Source organism: Dasypus novemcinctus, chromosome 2 (assembly GCF_030445035.2).
Source record: "Dasypus novemcinctus isolate mDasNov1 chromosome 2, mDasNov1.1.hap2, whole genome shotgun sequence".
Classification (NCBI taxonomy): domain Eukaryota; kingdom Metazoa; phylum Chordata; class Mammalia; order Cingulata; family Dasypodidae; genus Dasypus; species Dasypus novemcinctus.
Genome location: NC_080674.1, coordinates 140147107 through 140165309, shown reverse-complemented (window position 1 = coordinate 140165309; position 18203 = coordinate 140147107). Strand labels below are relative to the sequence as shown.

General features: G+C 42.4%; 2 protein-coding genes across 4 annotated transcripts; one reads left to right on the top strand and one right to left on the bottom strand.

The window, feature by feature from the left end:
* Positions 1 to 5027: 5027 nt before the first annotated feature.
* On the bottom strand, positions 5028 to 6009 carry UQCRQ (ubiquinol-cytochrome c reductase complex III subunit VII). Its single transcript, XM_004456468.3, has 2 exons — positions 5856 to 6009; positions 5028 to 5225 (listed from the first exon to the last, which is right to left on the bottom strand). Exons 1-2 carry the CDS (start codon positions 6007 to 6009, stop codon positions 5131 to 5133), a joined length of 249 nt encoding a protein of 82 aa, XP_004456525.1. The 3' UTR covers positions 5028 to 5130.
* Positions 6010 to 6346: 337 nt separating this feature from the next.
* Positions 6347 to 11230, top strand: GDF9 (growth differentiation factor 9). Of its 3 annotated transcripts, none has more exons than XM_071210000.1 (3): positions 6347 to 7774; positions 8428 to 8664; positions 9887 to 11230. In XM_071210000.1, the coding sequence occupies exons 2-3, from the start codon at positions 8532 to 8534 to the stop codon at positions 10819 to 10821; spliced, it is 1068 nt and encodes a 355-aa protein (XP_071066101.1). In that variant the 5' UTR covers positions 6347 to 7774; positions 8428 to 8531; the 3' UTR covers positions 10822 to 11230. The 3 variants fall into 3 exon arrangements, with proteins under 3 accessions (XP_071066101.1, XP_004456527.1, XP_004456526.1); XM_004456470.4 differs by having other exon boundaries at positions 6455 to 7339; XM_004456469.4 differs by having other exon boundaries at positions 6455 to 8664.
* Positions 11231 to 18203: the final 6973 nt, after the last annotated feature.

Below are 18203 nucleotides of genomic sequence, written 5' to 3'. Positions count from 1 at the left end.
GGGTATGTGGACCCAGTGCCAGCTTCCCCCTACCAACCTGGAATGCCATGCCAAATGGATTTTGGAAACTGCTCATCCCAAAGATGAGTACTTTCTCTTAATCCTCCATTTCTTCCTTCCTGTACTCCAAGTAAAAGAAAACTAGATTTTTTTGTTAAATGTCTGAAGCCAATACAACCGTCAGGAAAAGAGCCTATATGCCCCAGGCCCACTCTGTGGATAAATGGACCGTTTATGGTCAAATGTGCAACAGTGCAGAAGCCTTTGTACCTCAAGCCCCTATCTTGTGTGCCATTTGCCGCCCCAAAAGACAAGACCCATTCATCACTGCCTGTGGAAATAACTAATTAGGAAAAGTGTTTCAACAGATGTCTACGCCAGGGGTTCTTAACCAGGGGTCTGTGGAAAGATTTCAGGGGGTCAGTTTTAATTGAAAAAAATCAACTTATCTTTATTTTCTCTGACTTCTGAAATCTAGCCATTTCCATCACTTATGAATATATGCAATAAATAAATTACAGTAGTATTCATTCCATCTGACTGGCAAAAGGGTCCACAGAACAAAAAAGGTTAAAAACCCCCAGTCTACACTAACTCTGTAGTTGTCTTATTTAAATTAAACATGGAGCAAAAACCAAACTTTTAAGAGCAAAGCCACAATCAAGCCGTATTCAAAAAGAGTTGGCCACAGCCATCACACACCTGTGAGTAGCTGTAAAAGCCCGTTCTTGAAATTAAAAAAAAAAAATCGTGGACTCTCTGCAATCAAGTAATTTGGCTGAGTGAATAAAAACATAATTTCATGTTCCTTCTTCCAGCGGAAACGTGCTAAGTAGTCTTTAACAATTTTAGCCATAAGAAGAATGCTTGGCTGGGAAGCAGGAGCCTGGGGTCTAAGCAGTTACTGACCCCAGGCCAACACTTCCCCTCTCTGAGCTTTGATCTCCTGTCAGTGAGATGGGAGGAGATTTTTGAAGTCTCTTAGACAATGACATTTCCGGGTTCGAATGCTAAGTTTACAAGAAGAAAATGAGACAGAAATAAGTTTGATGGCTGAGAGCTTGGTAATTCTGGACTCAACTAGGGATTTTCTGCTTCTAAAGTAAGTGCCTAGGATGAAATAGATGGAAGAGGATGTAGATACAGGAGTGGCTGTTTAACATTCCAGGTGGAGAGATCAGTAGGACTTGGCAGTTGTAGGATACTTTTTTTGCTGTCCCTGAGCAGGACATGCCTAATAAAAGATTAAAGACTGAGATGGAAAAACTTTTCCAGGTAAAATTTCAACAAAGGGTCAAAGTGTATCTGACTTTTTTTTAGCTGGCTCGAACTGGCACCGAATTCTGGATCTGCACTAGGCCTGCACCTTGGGAATGATGTTGGCATCAACAGAGAGCTCTTTTCACCAGATTCTGCAGCCCACAGTTAAAGTGCCCCCACAATAGTGGGGGGCAGGGGACTGCTTGGAAACAGGAATAAATGGAGCAAGTGGCTGCAGCAAGCAACCAGTGAAGGAGCCACACCCAGAGCTGAAGATTCCAGGTGGATGGATTATAGGCCTCAAGGCCCACAGCAGCTGCTGCTCCTTCCTTAAAAGGTCATAACCTAATTCTCCTTTTCTTTATGGATTTCCACAGACAGAATGGACCCTTAAATGATTCCAGTGTATGGGCACTGAGCTGACAGCTCACCATTACAATTCACACTTGCTCTGCCTTGGCCCCCTTGCCAAGCAGGTGAGATCCATACCCCCAAGCTCAGAGACAGACCTGAAGCAGCCCCAACAATTTTAGCCATAAGCACAAAGCCAGATCAAAGGTTTTTCTCAGGACAGCGCTCCTGGCATAAAAAGGATTTAGACTAACGGTTTTATCACCTGGTCTAAGAAGGAGTAACTTTGATTTTTATGAGCTGGTATCTCCAAAGGAGTCAAAGAACCAGAGGGAGGGTTCTTTGGCCCAACCCCTGGTTGGGTTCCCAGTGCCTCCAAAAAAAAAAAAAAAAGACCAAGAAAACAAACGAAAAAACCAACGCAGGGAGCTGATGTGGCTCAGTGGTTGAGAGCCAGCTTCCTGCATACAAGGTCTCAGGTTGAATCCCTGGCCCCCAGCACCTCAAAAAAAAAACCAAAAAAAAAACTGAAACTAAAACAAACAAACAAAAAAACCCAGAGGGAAATAACGTCTGAGGGTAAAATCAGGCCAGGAAGATGGGAGGGGATGCCATCTTCTCTAGGAAGTTTGGGGCTAAAAATAGAGGGAGAAAGGGAAGAAAATAAGAGATCAAAGGCCTACTGAGGCAGTGGTCCTCCTCTGACCTGTGAACCTGTTGAAACTAGGCAAAGTTAAAAATGGGTGCATTTATACTGTATTCAGCTCCACAGTTTTCATCATATCTTCAGGGAAGACTATGGCCCAAACATGGTGCTCATTAGGCAGCAAACTCTGAGAAAAAAATTGGACAAAGGCAAAAAGGAAAATTGGACCATGTTTGCTAAGGCAGGTTTTCATCAGATAGCTGTCCTGTTAAGCTCACCAGAAACTTAGGTGTCTCATTTAACCACCACAGCAACCCTCTGACTTTGAATTACATCTAAATTATGGATGAAAAATCTAACTACACCTAATTTATGGATGGAAGAGTACAGATTACCAGCCTATATCAGTGAGTAAGCAACAGTTTAAAGGTATAGACCCAAGTTTCCAACCCACCCTTTCCCTCTTATTCTGCCTCAATATCATTGCATATACTTTCTTACAGATTTTATTTCAAGACATTTACATTTTTTTTTTTTTTTTTTTTTCCCCTTTCCATCACTTTTATTTTTTTTTTTAATTTAATTTTTTTTTATTGACTTTGTAATAATATTACATTAAAAATATATATGTGAGGTCCCATTCAACCCCACCCCCCCACCCCCCCTCTCCCCCCCCCCCCCAACAACACTCGTTCCCATCATCATGACACATCCATTGGATTTGGTAAGTACATCTTTGGGCACCTCTGCACCTCATATACATTGGTTCACATCATGGCCCATACTCTCCTCTATTCCATCATGTAGGCCCTGTGAGGATTTACAATGTCCGGTGATTACCTCTGAAGCACCATCCAGGGCAGCTCCATGTCCCGAAGACGCCTCCACCTCTCATCTCTTCCTGCCTTTCCCCATACCCTTTGTCCATTATGTCCACTTTTCCCAATCCAATGCCACCTCTTCTATGTGGACACTGGATTGGTTGTGTCCATTGCACCTTTATGTCAAGAGGAGGCTCAGATTCCACCTGGATGCTGGATGCAATCCTCCCATTTTCAGTTGTAATCACTCTAGGCTCCATGGTGTGGTGGTTGTCCTTCACCTCCATCTTAGCTGAGTGTGGTAAGTCCAATAAATCAGATTGTAGGTGCTGGAGTCTGTTGAGGCTCAGGATCTGGCTATCACATTGTCAGTCCAGAGATTCAAATCCCCTAAATATATCTTAAACCCCAACATTAACTGCACCTCCAGCACATTAGCATGAAAGTCTTATGAAGGGAGATCCCATCTGAGTCCAGATTCATCACACATAAACACCATTTCCAAAGAGGGGCCATCTGCCCTGGTAGTTAACCCCATCGGCCATGACCATAACTCCCATGGGTCTCTTTAGCCCTCAAAGGAACCAATATCTGGGGGTTGTATCTGCTTTATCTGGCAAGACATTTACATTTTGGTCCTTAAAAGGCAACAGCATGGGAAACAGATGTGGCTTAACAAATTGGACTCCTGTCTACCATATAGGAGATTCAGGGTTTGATGCCCAGGGCCTACATATGGCCCACGTGGAAAGCTGGCCCATGCGTTGTGCCAGCCCACGCTGAAATGTGGCCCCATGCAGCAGTGACGCCCTGCGTGGGAATGTTACCCTGTGCAGGAAAGCCACCCTGTGCAGGAGTGCTGGCCAATGCTGAGAGCTGGTGCAGCAAGATGACACAACATGAGATGCAGAGAGAAAATAAGAGGTGGTACAAGACAATGATCACCTCTCCCCCACTCCGGAAGGTCCCAGGATCAGTTCCCAGAGCCATCTAATGAGAATACAAGCAGACACAGAAGAACACATAGCAAATGGATGCAGAGAGCAGACTCAGGGGGAGCAGGGGAGAAATTTTAAAAATAAAGCAACAGCAATCTCTAGAGTAAGAAGATACAGCCTGAGTCAAAAGCTGAGCCAGACCAAAAGGTGATGCCCTGGCCCAGCAGGAAGTAACCTTAAAGGAAAATTTCTAGAAAGAGTAGGGGGCCAAAAGCATAAAACTGCTTACCAAACGTGCCCTACCATTTGGTGAAGGAAAAAGGGAATATAACTAAAAAGATAATACCAAGTTTCTAGAGCAAAAGTTGACAAACATTTTCCATAAAGGGCCAGAGGAAATATGTTGGGCTTTATGGGCCACATATGGTTAGAAAACCATACTTGGCTCTCTGATACAAAAACATGTATAGTTTGCCAACCCCTAATCTAGAGGCCAAGGGACCATCTCCTCTTTCATAGTTGACTTCCCCTGGGGTTAAGGAAGGCCTGCCTTAAGAGGAAAGACAGCATAGCCTTTAAGAGCATGAGCTCTTGTACCAGACTCCACCTCTCAGTAGCCACATAATTTGGGCAAGTTATTTAACCTCTCTGGGCCTGTTGTCTCACCTGCCAAATATACGTATAACATACGCACTTCAACGATTTTTGTGAAACTAGAGTTAATTTGTATAATGGGCTTAGAAGAGTACATGATAGAGTCAACACAATATAATTACTATATTTTATTGTTATTATCAAGGCAGAGGGTCAGGAAGCAACACTCCTCACAGCCCATGCCACCTACAACTGGTCAGTTGCAGGAGGCAGGCAGGCACTTTCTTGTAGAAGGGGTGAGCCCCACTCTTTTGCCAACCCTTCATGATAGAGTTATTCAGGCCTCATGCTGGGAAGAGGAGTTTCCTGTGCTTGTATCTTAGCACAAACAACCTTACTCATAAAATGCAACACCACAACATTGCAACTCATAAGTTTATTGTGTCTTCAAGACACTACAATGCAGATTTCTTTCTCAAAGAAGGGTCTTTCACAGATAGACACCATCCAGGTGAGTTGCTCATTTGTCATTTTCATAGGCAGCTGGATTCTTCCTCTTGGATTTCTCAAACTCCTCGTTTCCCCATGTGTAGATAAGATAAAATGCTACAAATGCTTTAAAAATAAAAAGTGAGAGTAAGCAATGAGCACATATGAGGCACAGGAGTCCCAGTCTTCTTCACAGCAGATCATGCCCTCCTGACTCTCGTTTTCCAAAAACAACTTTTAAGTCAGATTATCAAAAAGGGTTACATTACACACCCATTTTTCAGGTGACAAAAAAGAGGTGTGCTCAGGAAAATCTGTCACAAATTTGTTACTTTCCTGTCTCCCCTGGTGCACATTTAAAACAAAATATTTTTGAGACAAAATTCATATTACATAAAATGCACCACTGTAACCAGTTTAAAGCGTACAACTCAGTCGATTTTAAGTTTATTCTCAATGCCATGCAACTATCTGCTGCACATTTAACGCAAAATGTTTCATCACTGACTAGGAAAGAAGTGGAAAAAGATGACCTCAGAGGGAGGAGCTGGAGTCACACAAATTACCTTGAGCCATTCACTTAAGTTCTCTTCCTCATCTGTAAGATGGGGAAGATGCTATGACTAGCTCCAAGGGCCACCACGAATACTCAACAAGAAAACGCGTGTACGACACGCAACGAGGAGAACCGCAGTTACTACCACCACTGCCAATGGGATTCCTGCCTCTGAACCCAGCCCGGCCCCGGGCACTCACGCGGCATGACGCGAAGGATGGACGCCCGAGTGCGGCGCAGCACGTTCGGGATACCCTTGCTGAAGTAGTGCGGAAAGGCGCGCTGCTCAAAGGGTGACAAGCTGTAGGTGATCACATGCCGCATCCGCGTCAGGTTCCCAAATTCGCGACCCATCGTCGCGGCGGCACCTGCAGGAGCAAGGGCAAAGAGGCACTTGGTTCAGTACTGGGAAGCATCGCAGGCAGCGCGGGCCTCCAACCGGAAATGCCCTCCCTGGCACCGGGTCGCTCGTCTTTCTCAGCCCAGGAGGTGAGCGCTCCCAGCAACCCAGGGAACACCAACGCCTCAAGAGCCGACCCCACTCCACCATCGAGGTTACCTCGCCCTCCACGGTTGGGAGCGCTACCGGCCTCCCTCCGTCACTTCCGGTTGAAACGGAAGCTCCTCTTAGTGGCCGTGAAGTCACTTCCGGGAAATACCATTTTCCGTTGTCTCGAGGGAGACAGCAGTTGTTCCTCCGTGAGGCCGAGTTGCCGTGGGGTCGGGGCGTTTCCTATCCGAAGAGGATGGTAGTCAAACGGGCGGCAGGGCTTGGTGGAGTTCGCTGAGGCTATCACATTTCTCCGGCCGTGGGCCTTTCAGTGGCACCCCGGGCGGGAAGTGGCTGAGTTGCGACAGGGACAAATAGGTGAAGAGAAAGGGGCGAACTGACCTCAGGGCCTGTGAGTCCCCAGAGTCGTGGCGAGGTGCCACCAGGCGGCAGTGGGATGGGAGCTTTTATATGGTCTTGTCCGTAAGCTAAAAGGGGACTCAGTTATTTTCAGACCGTCATCGTCTTCTGTACCAAAAGGGACACAGGTCAAGGACTTCTCTTAGTAACCGCTTCCTTAGAATTAGCTGACAGACTTTTTCTCAAATTCAGCAACAGGAGCCATCAGATAATCAAGTAATTGACAAATGGCTCTTAGTGGAGGTAGGCAGGCAGAAAGGGGCTAACAGGACAGTGACTAGTTTTCCCCTAGAGGCTTTGTCCTCTGGGTTTTATGTCAGGATGACAATTCTCCAGTGAGAGGCGGGAAAGGTTGTGATTGTAGTGTTTTTGTGTTTTTCAAGTAAGGATGCTGTTGTCCTATACACTTGGCTTTTTCTACTGAATGCAGTGCCTATAAATATTTTTTAAATGGAATTACTGGTCATATTATAAATCTAGAACTAAGCTACCATACAGTAGTTTGAGTGTGCTTGATTGCTCGGTTTACCAGCCACAGACCATTTTGAAGGGAGGTGTGGTAGGCAATGAACTTAAATTTTGCAAACATACCTCAGTTTTATCAGTCCAGGAACAGCACAAATTGGTTCTGTTTCTAGTACTGTTACTATAGGTGGACTTTTCAGCAAACGGTCTCCTTTGGGGTGGCACTGGATAGCCTATTTTTTTGGCTTTTTATGATGCATGTTTGCCTCATTTTTCTAAAACAATCTCTAGCCTGGTCTAAGCTCCAAGGTGAGAACATAAATACTCATTACATTTAAGGGCAAAAATATATATTAACCACCACTTGGGTGAATAATAGAAATAAAGCATTCATTTATTTAATAGCACACGCAAACATCACTAAGCCTTTCAATAGAAACAATATAGATGAATGTACAGGCCAAAGTGAGGACATCAAGATATATTAAAAAATAATTCAAGGTTAAAGGAGAGATCCTCTTTTAAGCATATTACAAGTACAAATGCAATATTTCAACTGCATATTCTAGACTAAGCCACCTGGGAGGACAGGACAACCTATCAGTTCTCTGCTCTCTGGAATTTCCATGGAAGTTGTGACTTTTATCTTCCAAATCAACATTCAGTAAAAGTAAATAATAACTTTTAAAGTACTTATTCTGAGCACCTGGAAGTAGGCGAGCTGGTGAGGATGGAGCAAGAAGAGTAAGCCTAATAGCATAAATTGCATAGAAACATCTGAGTATCATCATGGATAATTACTTAGCTTTTCCATATGCTTTGGACATTTCAGCAAGTATCCAAGGAACATTTTAAGAATCCCAGTTTCTCTCAAAAGAGGGGCTGGTTTTTAGGATTATTCCTCAATTTCTCTGAGCCTTCAGCTACATAGTCCATTAATATAACCATAATTTAAGAGGTTTTTCAGAAATGCCAGGAAAAAGAGAGAGGAAAGCTTAATAACCAGATAAATCTGTTTCTAAGGAGGACAAATTGGAAAACTAGGATGTTATCAGCTGTTTGATACAGAACTGATTAAGATTATCTTCAGCTGGGCATCCTTGAGGGCTGATTGCAAAAGTGGCCCTAGTCCACCCATACACCTAAAAGTTATTTAAGAGACCAAGCTAGGCTCTTCCTGGCCTTTAGGAAGAAGACTGGTATGGGAGTATGTGTTCCTTGCTAGTTCTTCCAAGCCATGGCACTTCCCAGCAAATTCCTTCCTTGGTTTTGCTGCTTTGTCTGCCTGTGTTTTTCTACTAGCCTTGACTGTCAGGCTTCTAGGGGAGAAGCTCAGATTGCAGCCAGTGCTGAGTTGGAACCTGAGGCTGAGCCTTGGTCCTTGCTCCATCCTCTAGATGGGAGAGACCGATCTGGCCTTCTTCCCCCTCTCTTCAAAATTCTGTCTGATGAACGAGAAGGGATCCCTAGGCTGCAGCCAGACACCAGGGCTTTACGCTACATGAAGAGGCTCTATAAGGCATATGCTACCAAGGAGGGAATCCCTAAATCCAACAGAAGTCACCTCTACAACACTGTTCGGCTCTTCACCTCCTGTGTCCAGCACAAGCAGGTTCCTGTGGACCAAGTGCCAGGTGTGTAGGAGCAGAATGGTTAACTGGGTGGAGGGAAGATGATAGAAGCATCTGCTTTTCTCATGGTGCTCGTTATCCAAATTCAGACGACTGTGATATTTGATCTTATTGTTTCTTTCTAATGCCCTCATGAGTTAAAGGGGGATAATGTGATAGAATTATGGAGCTAGAAGAGACTTAATGGCACTAAAGGCTGAGGAAAGTGCTGCCAGGAAGGGTTAGTGTCTATCCAAGGTCACAAAATCCAGACTGGGAATCAGGTATTTTGACATCTAGTTGTTTATTCTTTCCACTCTACCAAGCAACTGCCTGAAAATTTGCCTGAAATATCTCCTAAAGCTGTTGGTGTGCTCTATTTAAAAAGGGTATTTTTCCCTTGCTTGTTGCTTTCTGTAAGAGGATAGCTTAAATCCCCATGTTAACGTTTGGAATCCTAGGTCCTTACAAGAAGAAAATTGTCAACAATTTAACTCAGCAGCTGGCTGGGAGAGTTGCAATTCTTAAAGAAAAAAGCTGTCTGTGAAACTATTGTAACCCAACCGGTCAATTGTGGTGGTTTAAAACCCTTCCCTTGATGTGCTATTTATTGTAGTGCCTTTAGAGTTGCCTTTTGTGTTGAACCTCTCAGGTGTTCTAAATTAACTCAAACAATTAAGTTTTCCCTGATTTCCTCCACTGGGGCTTAGAATATCTTCTTAACAAGCCTGGTACTTTTCCCTCTAGAGCAGGGGTTCTTATTCTTTTTTGTTCCATGTACCCTTGCCAGTCAGGTGAGAACCATGGGCCCCTAAGTCCACTCTATACTGTGTATTATTTAATAAATATATCACACCTGCACCAACACATCCCCACAAGAATGTTTTTTTTGAATGTTCAATTCAAGCTCTGTCCTAGAGACTCTCCAACAGGAAAATAACTTTATTAGCTGTCTCTATTTTGGAGGCAAATTATCAAGTCTCTGAAATTTCAGAATTTAATGATTCCCTGTTTCTTAAATTTACCACCAAAGCTGTTCTGATGATGAAATATCTAATTGTATTTACTGGGAAATGGGTATGGTACAGATTTTTTTTTCTGTATAGCACTCCCTATACCACAACTTTTTTTTTCTCATGGGGAGAAAAGAAGGGAGAAAGCATATTAAGTACTAATTTCTTGACTTGACTTCCTATTATGTTTGATTTGTATTCAAGCTCTACTTGTGGATTGTTTTTCTTCTCAGGAATCTTTCCATCACTGGACCTGCTGTTTAACCTGGATCGTGTTTCTGTTCTTGAACACTTACTCAAGTCCATCTTACTATACACTTTCAAGGACTCCATCTCTTTTCCCTCTGCTGTTAAATGTGAGTGTGACCTTGTGATAAAGGAGCCAAAGTCTTCTAGTGAGGCTTTCCCTAGAGCTCCAAACTCATTTACGTTTGAATTTAGAAAGAAACACAAATGGATTGAGCTTGATGTGACTACTCTCCTTCAGCCCCTGGTGGCCTCTAACGAGAGAAGTATTCACATGTCTGTAAACTTTACCTGCGTGAATGACCAGCTGCAGCCCCCTTCAGCACAGGAGAGTCCGTTTAACATGTCTCTTCTGGTACCTCCCTCACTGCTCCTATACCTGAACGACACAAGTGCCCAGGCTTATCACTATAAAAGGAGGCCTTCACAAAGTCCTGACCACAAGGCACATCTGTCTCCGTATCCCACGGGACAAGAAGCTGCTCAGGGTAGGAGATCTCTCCGGCACCGGAGAGGTCAGGAAATTGTCAGCTCTGAATTGAAGAAGCCCCTGGTTCCACCTTCCTTCAATCTGAGTGAATACTTCAAACGATTTCTCTTTCCCCAAAATGAGTGTGAGCTTCATGACTTTAGACTTAGCTTTAGCCAACTGAAGTGGGACAACTGGATTGTGGCCCCACACAGATACAACCCTCGATACTGTAAAGGGGACTGTCCAAGGGCAGTTGGGCACCGGTATGGCTCTCCAGTTCATACCATGGTACAGAACATCATCTATGAGAAGCTCGACTCCTCAGTGCCAAGGCCATCATGTGTACCTGCCAAATACAGCCCCTTGAGTGTTTTGACCATTGAGCCTGATGGCTCAATTGCATATAAAGAATATGAAGATATGATTGCCACTAAGTGCACCTGTCGTTAACATATGGTCCTCTTGATTAAAACCTTGAGTTTCTTTGGGCTGAGTAAATGCTGTGTGCCTATCTCTGCCTTCAGGAGAAAGCTTCCTGGGTCAGATCTCTCTGAATATAATGTAGTGTAATATATAAAGAGGAGCCTGTGTAGACTAGCATGCTCTATGGCAGTTAATTGGTGTGAAAGATAGAGCGCACCAGCTATTGCTTCTGAGCCTTTTTTATTTCCAAATTTAGGTAAAATGTGATTAGTTCAGAGAGCTTTAGAAGTTTTTTCCTTGAGTGAAGCTTTCTTTGCATTGGAGTCTTGTTTTTTGGTGTAAGGGGAGAAAAACAGCATATATCTTGGAATTTCAAGCTGTAAGTCAGAGCTGCAATCTTATTTAATGAAAGAATAAATTCCTGTTGGTGGCATAAGTTTTCTGTGTTTTTTATTTAGTATCTTTATTGGTCACTTTTGAATGGCCATTTGGAAGAGAGGAAATATGCCAAAAAGCTGACCTTTGCTCGACTTTTGATCTTTATTCAGAATAAAAGTTCAACTAAGTTCTAAATCCCGATGAAATGAGATTCACTTGGACTAAAGAGTATGCAGCATAAGACATTGCAGTTTTCTTAGTGTGATGGCTGTACGATATGCTAATCCTATACATTAGCTGGTTTATATGTCAGTTGATTGACATGAAACAATTATATCCTTGTCCCATCTAAAGGAGCTTGCCTTGAAGACCTTTGCAAGAAAACTCAACATTCAAGACTTTAGAAATGTATTTTCACCTTTATATTTTCGCCTTTATATATTTAAAACACCTGACCCTGTGGAAAGAAGCCATTCCCCGTCGTGTGCCCCCACTGCCACCCCATTTCCCGTAACTCCCTCCAACCCACAGATCTTTTTCGCTGTTGCTCCTCAGACAGTATAAACTGAAGTGCTGTTTGTCAGTGGGTGGAGCAGGGAAGGCACCCTGGGCACATCGGTTCTGCTCTTCACCCTCCTCACCACCACCTCTGGTTCTACCTTCACACCCATCCCAACCTTCCAGGTGGATTTAGGACTGCTCTGCTAAACTGAGCTGACAGTGGTTAGGGCACCCTACCCAACAGGCCTTGTTTGGGTGTGAGGGTTTTTATATGGGTTTTCAATATACCTTTTATTGGGAGAGTCCCGGGTTGGGAGGAGGGAGGGCAATGCAGATGCAGCTATTTGATGTTTCTTAAACCCTAATCCACAAAGCAAAAGTAACACCTAGATACAAGAAGTATTTTTCATTTTTGTTAAATGATCTTTTCTTGGTATTATCTTGTGCACATATTACAGATCTGTACATACTGGCATAAATGTTTTATCTGCTCGTGACTTTTTCCTCATTTTTCTCATAAATGAAACAAAGTTGTTTAAGGTGACCAAAATTCCAAATTACTTTGCCGTTTCATAGTATAACTTAAGAGAATCGTAACTTTTTGTAAAGGAGGCTGAAAGTCTGAGGTAGATGGTGTTCCAAAGGTTTTGTATCATTCTTAAAAGTGAAAGATATCTGGAATGGCAAGGTACAATTGAACTTACTTGAAAGTGAACCTCCCTTAAATATACCTGCTTTAAATGGACCACACGAAATATGTATCGGCTTAAAGGATTCCTCCTAGATTCCAGCTTACCCTAAATGGGTTTATATATTTTGGATGAAATAGGAGGTTTGGTTTTGTGTGTTTTTATTTTTCCACATCCAAGTCCCATGGCCACGTGTGGAACTGATCTGAAATCTGAAGATTTCAAAAAGAAAAGGGGGATTTCTGTGAAAGGTAAGTATTATGGTCAGTGCCAGAATTTAGGGGCAGGAAAATAGTTGACTACCCTTACAGGCAGGTTTAAAGTTGATTTGCTTGAAAACCTTCCTTTGTGTGGTGTTTTTGATGCTACAGTTATGATAGCTTGAAGCTCTATAACAGAACAGTGTTTGGCCTTTTTGGGGGGACTTCATCAATCTAGTATCATTCATAGGACATTGTTAATATTCCAGGCTGATATATCTGCTAAATTTAAACTTCAAAGATTCTCATGTACTATCAAGAAGGATATGCTAGTCTATTCCCTTTCCCCTACCCCCATCACGTGTTTTGCTTCATTTACTCTTAGAAAAGCTGCCACTTTAGAAAATAAATGAGAAAGGACAGCAGTGATTTAAATCTGGAAATTCAAGGATGCAGCTACATCTGCCTTAAATAGATGCATTCAACATTGGTATTTAGTCCAGATGAGATATGAGGTCACCTAATGTGATGAGAGCCGAAGTATGCCAAGGAACAATGGGGCATGTCAGAAGTGGGTTTTACCTTCAGCTCTGAATTTCCTGCCCTTTATCGGTTTAAATCAACTCTTGTATTATGTTGGCTACTATGTGTTTTACTAATCAGCTTCAAGGGCAGCAGCCACTCGACTTGGCTTAGCGCTTAGTTTAGACAGTCTGTGGGAAAAATAAAGTTACTCTGTCATGGAGTAAAGGAGGACGTATTCATGGTTATATAAAGTGATAAAAGAAATGCTCACAAGTTGGTTTTTATTAAAAAAAATTTTAAGATTTATTTCTCTCCCCACCCCCCAACCCGGTTGTCTGTTCTCTGTCTATTTGCTGCGTCGTCGTCTTTATGCACTTCTGTTGTTGTCAGCGGCACGGAAATCTGTGTTTCTTTTTGTTGTGTCATCTTGTGTCATCTCTCCATGCGTGTGGCACCATTCCTGGGCAGGCTGCACTTTCTTTCGTGCTGGTCAGCTCTCCTTACGGGGCGCACTCCTTGCGCGTGGGGGCTCCCCTGCGCGGGGGACATCCCTGCGTGGCGCGACACTCCTTGCGTGCATCAGCACTCGCATGGGCCAGCTCCACACGGGTCAAGGAGGCCCGGGGTTTGAACCGCGGATCTCCCATGGGGTAGGTGGACGCCTATCCATTGGGCCAAGTCCACTTCCCTCTTAGATATTTAGATTAGCTGAATTCAACAGAAAAGAATGCCACTTTATCCATTAACTGTTCTCTGAGTTAAAGGAAAATATAAACACAACCAGGAGATTCAGACACTTCATTCTTTACCAGAGCTGACAAGTCAGGTAGGGCTCTTCGTGTTGTTAATTACACCCTAATGCAGCTGTCCTTCCCAAACCACAAATTTACTAGTCAGTTTTTGGAAAGGGCCTTGATTTCTTCAGACCAGGACTATTTCAGTTCCATTCAAAGAACAAGACTTTATGGATGACCCAACAGAGTATTCCTCTGACACAAATTGCACTATATAGTAAGGTAGGACAAAGAATTGCGTAAGGAGATATATATGGATCAGAGTCAATTTTATATTTGGGGCATCTTGCTGTTTAAAAATAGTGCTTTGTGAAGAGTTTACAGAATCATTTACAGCCCTGTCTTTTTGGTGCTGTGTCTTTCCATGCTGGAATGCCATGACAGGCTGTGTTATAAGAGTTCACAGCCTGTGCCTGGATGTCAGTTTGGCTTTCTCAGAAATAATTAGCTCATTGAATAAATATTTATTCAACACTGACTATGGGCCAGGCACTATGGGTGGCAAAGAACAGAGTCTGATGTTCTCAACTCCAGGAAAATATATCACCTACCAGAAATGGAGATTTATTTTATTATCCAAAGTTCAATCAGTGAGCCTTAATTATCATAGAACTTTCTGTGGAGGAATGCATTTTGGGATGGTACTACATAAACAGTTGAATGAATACTAAATTATCTTACCTTTAGAATTTTTTAACTTTTATTTTGAGGTTATTGTAGATTCATATAAAACTGTAAGCAATATTTCAGACCCTGTGTAACCTTAATCCAATTTCCATCAAAGATAACATCTTGCAAAACTATAGAGTATCAAAACTAAAATATTGACATTAATACACTAGATTAGAATTTTTGACATTGAAACCTACTTGAGCCAAGGAAATGCCTGTCATAGACTTTTGATATCCCCAGATGGGATTTATTTAATGATTCAATATTTTTTTTACCTCATACCACTTCACCTCTACCCTTGAAACTTTGAGCCTTTTGAAACACGTATTCATTCAGTAAACACTTATTGGGTACATATTACTTATCAGGTACTCTTCTGGATGCAAATAAGATAGACATGGTACTTTCTCTCACTGAGCCTATATATTCCAGTGGGTGGTGACAAACAGTTATATAAAATGAGCATATTCTTGGGTGAGGGGGAAATGGGAACATACACCTGAGCTGTTGGTGGTCTTGGAGCCCAGCCATGCAAGAGGCATGTACACTCTCACCTGGTCTCTTTTTAATGCAATACTGTACCTCTTCCTCCAACTTCCACTATGCCTGGAGTTCACCTCTCTGATTCAACTCTTCCGCAGAATCAACCCCCAGTCTCCTGCTGGGTTGAGGGAGGGGTAGTCACATAGCTGCTTGTGATGGGGGAGGGTATATTAGGTTCCAATGATTACAGGCTCAGTCAATACCCACTTATAGTTGTAGCTGACACCCCTACCTTCCATGGTACGTGTTATCTTCATTTCCTAAGCTTTCCTAGGGTTCTGTGGTAAGACTCAGCTAGTTACTCATTGGCATCCCTGCCCCAGGAGTTTTAGGTTTCATTTTTTTCCCTAGCTCTGTTCACTCTTACAGCTACTTTTCAGCTTCCCAAATTCTGTTTACACACATCTGCGTGGTTTCCTCACCTACTTTTTTGCCCTTACGGGTGTAGTTGATGTTTTGTTCTAATGTTAGTGAGAAGTAGTAGAGATAAATGTATATGTTCAGTTCTCAAGTCAAAAAGAGGTACTTCAGGAAAGTGGGTGTAGCTTAAGTGATAAGGCCTCCACCTACCATATGGGAGGAGGAAGGTTTGATCCCTGAAACCTCCTTGTAAAAAAGAAGAAAAAGTGTGCCTGCGCGGTGAGCCAGTGCCCACGTGGTGGGCTGAGTGCTCACACAAGTGCCCGTGTGGTGAACTAAGTGCTCATGTGAATGCCAGCATGGTGAGCCAGTGCCCGCGCAAGTGAGTCAAGCAGCAAGATGATGATGCAACAAAAGAGAGACGAAGGGGAGAGTCAAAGTGAAGTGCAGTAAAGACCAGGAACTGAGGTGGCACAATTGACAGAGAACCTCTCCACATCAGAGGTCCCCAGGATCAAATCCCTCTGAATCCTGGAGGAGAAAGATGAGAAGAAAAGACAAAAAAGAAATAAATACAGAAGATCACACAGTGAACGGATGCAGCAAAAAACAGCAGTGTGTGAGGGGAGGGGTGGGGGAAAATAAATCTTAAAAGAGGTACTTCAAGCACCATGTAAAGTCCTTTTTCAGCCCTTTGCTTAGAGAAAGTGAGTAAGAAAAGTCTAGAGTAAATCATGATCCCTTTGTGATCTACAAACATTTTTCTACATGATCTTTAATGGCTTCCTTAAATTTCTCCATCTCTTCATTGTCTAGTCAGTTTGGAGTAAGGGAAGTAGAATTCCTAAGGCAGGAGAATATTATTTGGATTGCATACTATATTTAATGTTAAAAGTATCTCATTAGATTGTATTGACTAGCAGGAACAGAACACCTACCAATAAGCAATCTGAAGTTTTGTTTAAATATAGGAAAACTGAATTCAATTTGTACCTTTAGAAAAGGGAAAAACAGGTTTAACAGTTTATTAAAATCAAAAGAAACAGTTAATGTGCCCAGCTTCTGTGGCATCATTTGCTGGGAGAATTTGTGCTGTGAACTTTCAAATCATTCCATGACTGGAGGAGAAAGTGGTTGGGATCATAAATGTTCACGGTGTTTATGCCCCTAATCATTGTGATTTGGGAAATATTTGCAAGAGGCTGAGGGTGGCTTGTAGAGATTAAGGAATTTTGGCAATTCCCTTAGCTCCTGTCCCATATTGAGCACTTCCTGGAACTGAAGGACTCTTGGCCCCATCTCACCCAATCCAGATGAAGGAAAAAGATTTCCCAACAGAGCAGCACTTGTTTATTGCCACTCATCAGGATCATACTAGTGAGAGAAAGGAGAGGTGAGCCCCAGGGAGGGTAGTAGAGTAGTTGTGAGCATGAACTCAGGATCCATGGGTTTGAATTCTGGCTCTGCTGCATCCTGACTATAATTTTGGGCAAGTGAATTAACCTTTGTGGGACTCAACTACCTCTCTGTAAAATGCAGATAATGATAGTACCTATTTCAAAGGCTTTTGTGAAGATCAATTAGTACATAGGAATTACTTATCACAATGCTTAGGAAATTAGATTCTTGATAAGTGCTAGCTGCTCTTATTACCATATCCAGATGCTCTGAAGCCATGCTGACCAAAATAGTTGTCATTAGCCACATGTGGCTGCTAAGTACTTAAAACGTGGCTAGTCCAAATTGAAATGTGCTGTGAGGGTAAACTATACACCAGATTTTGAAGACTTAGTATGAAAGAAGGTAAAATATCTCAATTTTATATTGATTACATGCTGAAATGATGTATTTATTATGTTGGATCTATTTGGATATATTAAATACATGTAGATAGTTAACATACATATTAATATTTTACCTGTTTCTTTTTACTTTTTAATATGGCTATTAGAAAATTTTAAACCATATATATAATACATGGCTCACATTTTATTTCTATTGGCTAGCACAACAGTCCCTTCCTCATATGATTTTACTCTAAACTCCATTAATACAGCTCCCAAGGTAGAACCTCATAAGACTTCAAAAGTACATGTCATATGTTTCTTACGTAATCTAATGTATATCCCTCCTCCCATGCAGTAGCTTTCTCTTGAATAACAATACCCCAAAACTACTTATTTCTCACTACTGAGCTACTCCAGCATGGTACAATCTGTGGCAAACTCTCGCTGGCAAAAACAGCGTCACAGTTTGAGGACAGAGGCACAAAGACATGAGTGAAACATTGCTTTAATGTTCTGTATCTGCCTTTAGAGTGTGGTGCTCAGGGGCTGTCCAATCTGCCCTGTTCAATCAGAGGAACTGACAGAACACAAGGAGATTGATGCGCTGCCAAAGTACTTTTCTTTCATGAAACTGCTGACATGAATCTGAGAGCTAATGTATAGAGATTTGTGTGGTGTCAGGACTGGGACATCTCATGACTTTATCTGCCCAGGTGGATTTTCATTATGATTTAATCAAGTCAGATCAAAGTAGTTCAATAGGTAGCACTAGGCTATGTGCCTTTGAGCAGACCAGTCTCCTTTTGTATGACTGCTAAAGATCATAATTTTTGATTATCAGTAGACTTACCCTCAATAGCCATTTAGTAAAAACTATGTGACCTGCATACATATGACTATCTGAATACATGGCCACAAATAAACCTGAGATCACCTGGCTTGCAAGACATTTTTAAGAGT

What these genes read in the sequence shown, in the direction of transcription:
- UQCRQ (XM_004456468.3), bottom strand. Translation starts at nt 6,009, where the DNA reads ATGGGTCGCGAATTTGGGAACCTGACGCGGATGCGGCATGTGATCACC. An exon ending in CATCCTTCGCGTCATGCCGC is followed by an intron (nt 5,226 to 5,855) that starts GTGAGTGCCCGG and finishes TTATTTTTAAAG; the next exon opens with CATTTGTAGCATTTTATCTT.
- GDF9 (XM_004456469.4), top strand. Translation starts at nt 8,268, where the DNA reads ATGGCACTTCCCAGCAAATTCCTTCCTTGGTTTTGCTGCTTTGTCTGC. An exon ending in TCCTGTGGACCAAGTGCCAG is followed by an intron (nt 8,665 to 9,886) that starts GTGTGTAGGAGC and finishes TTTTCTTCTCAG; the next exon opens with GAATCTTTCCATCACTGGAC.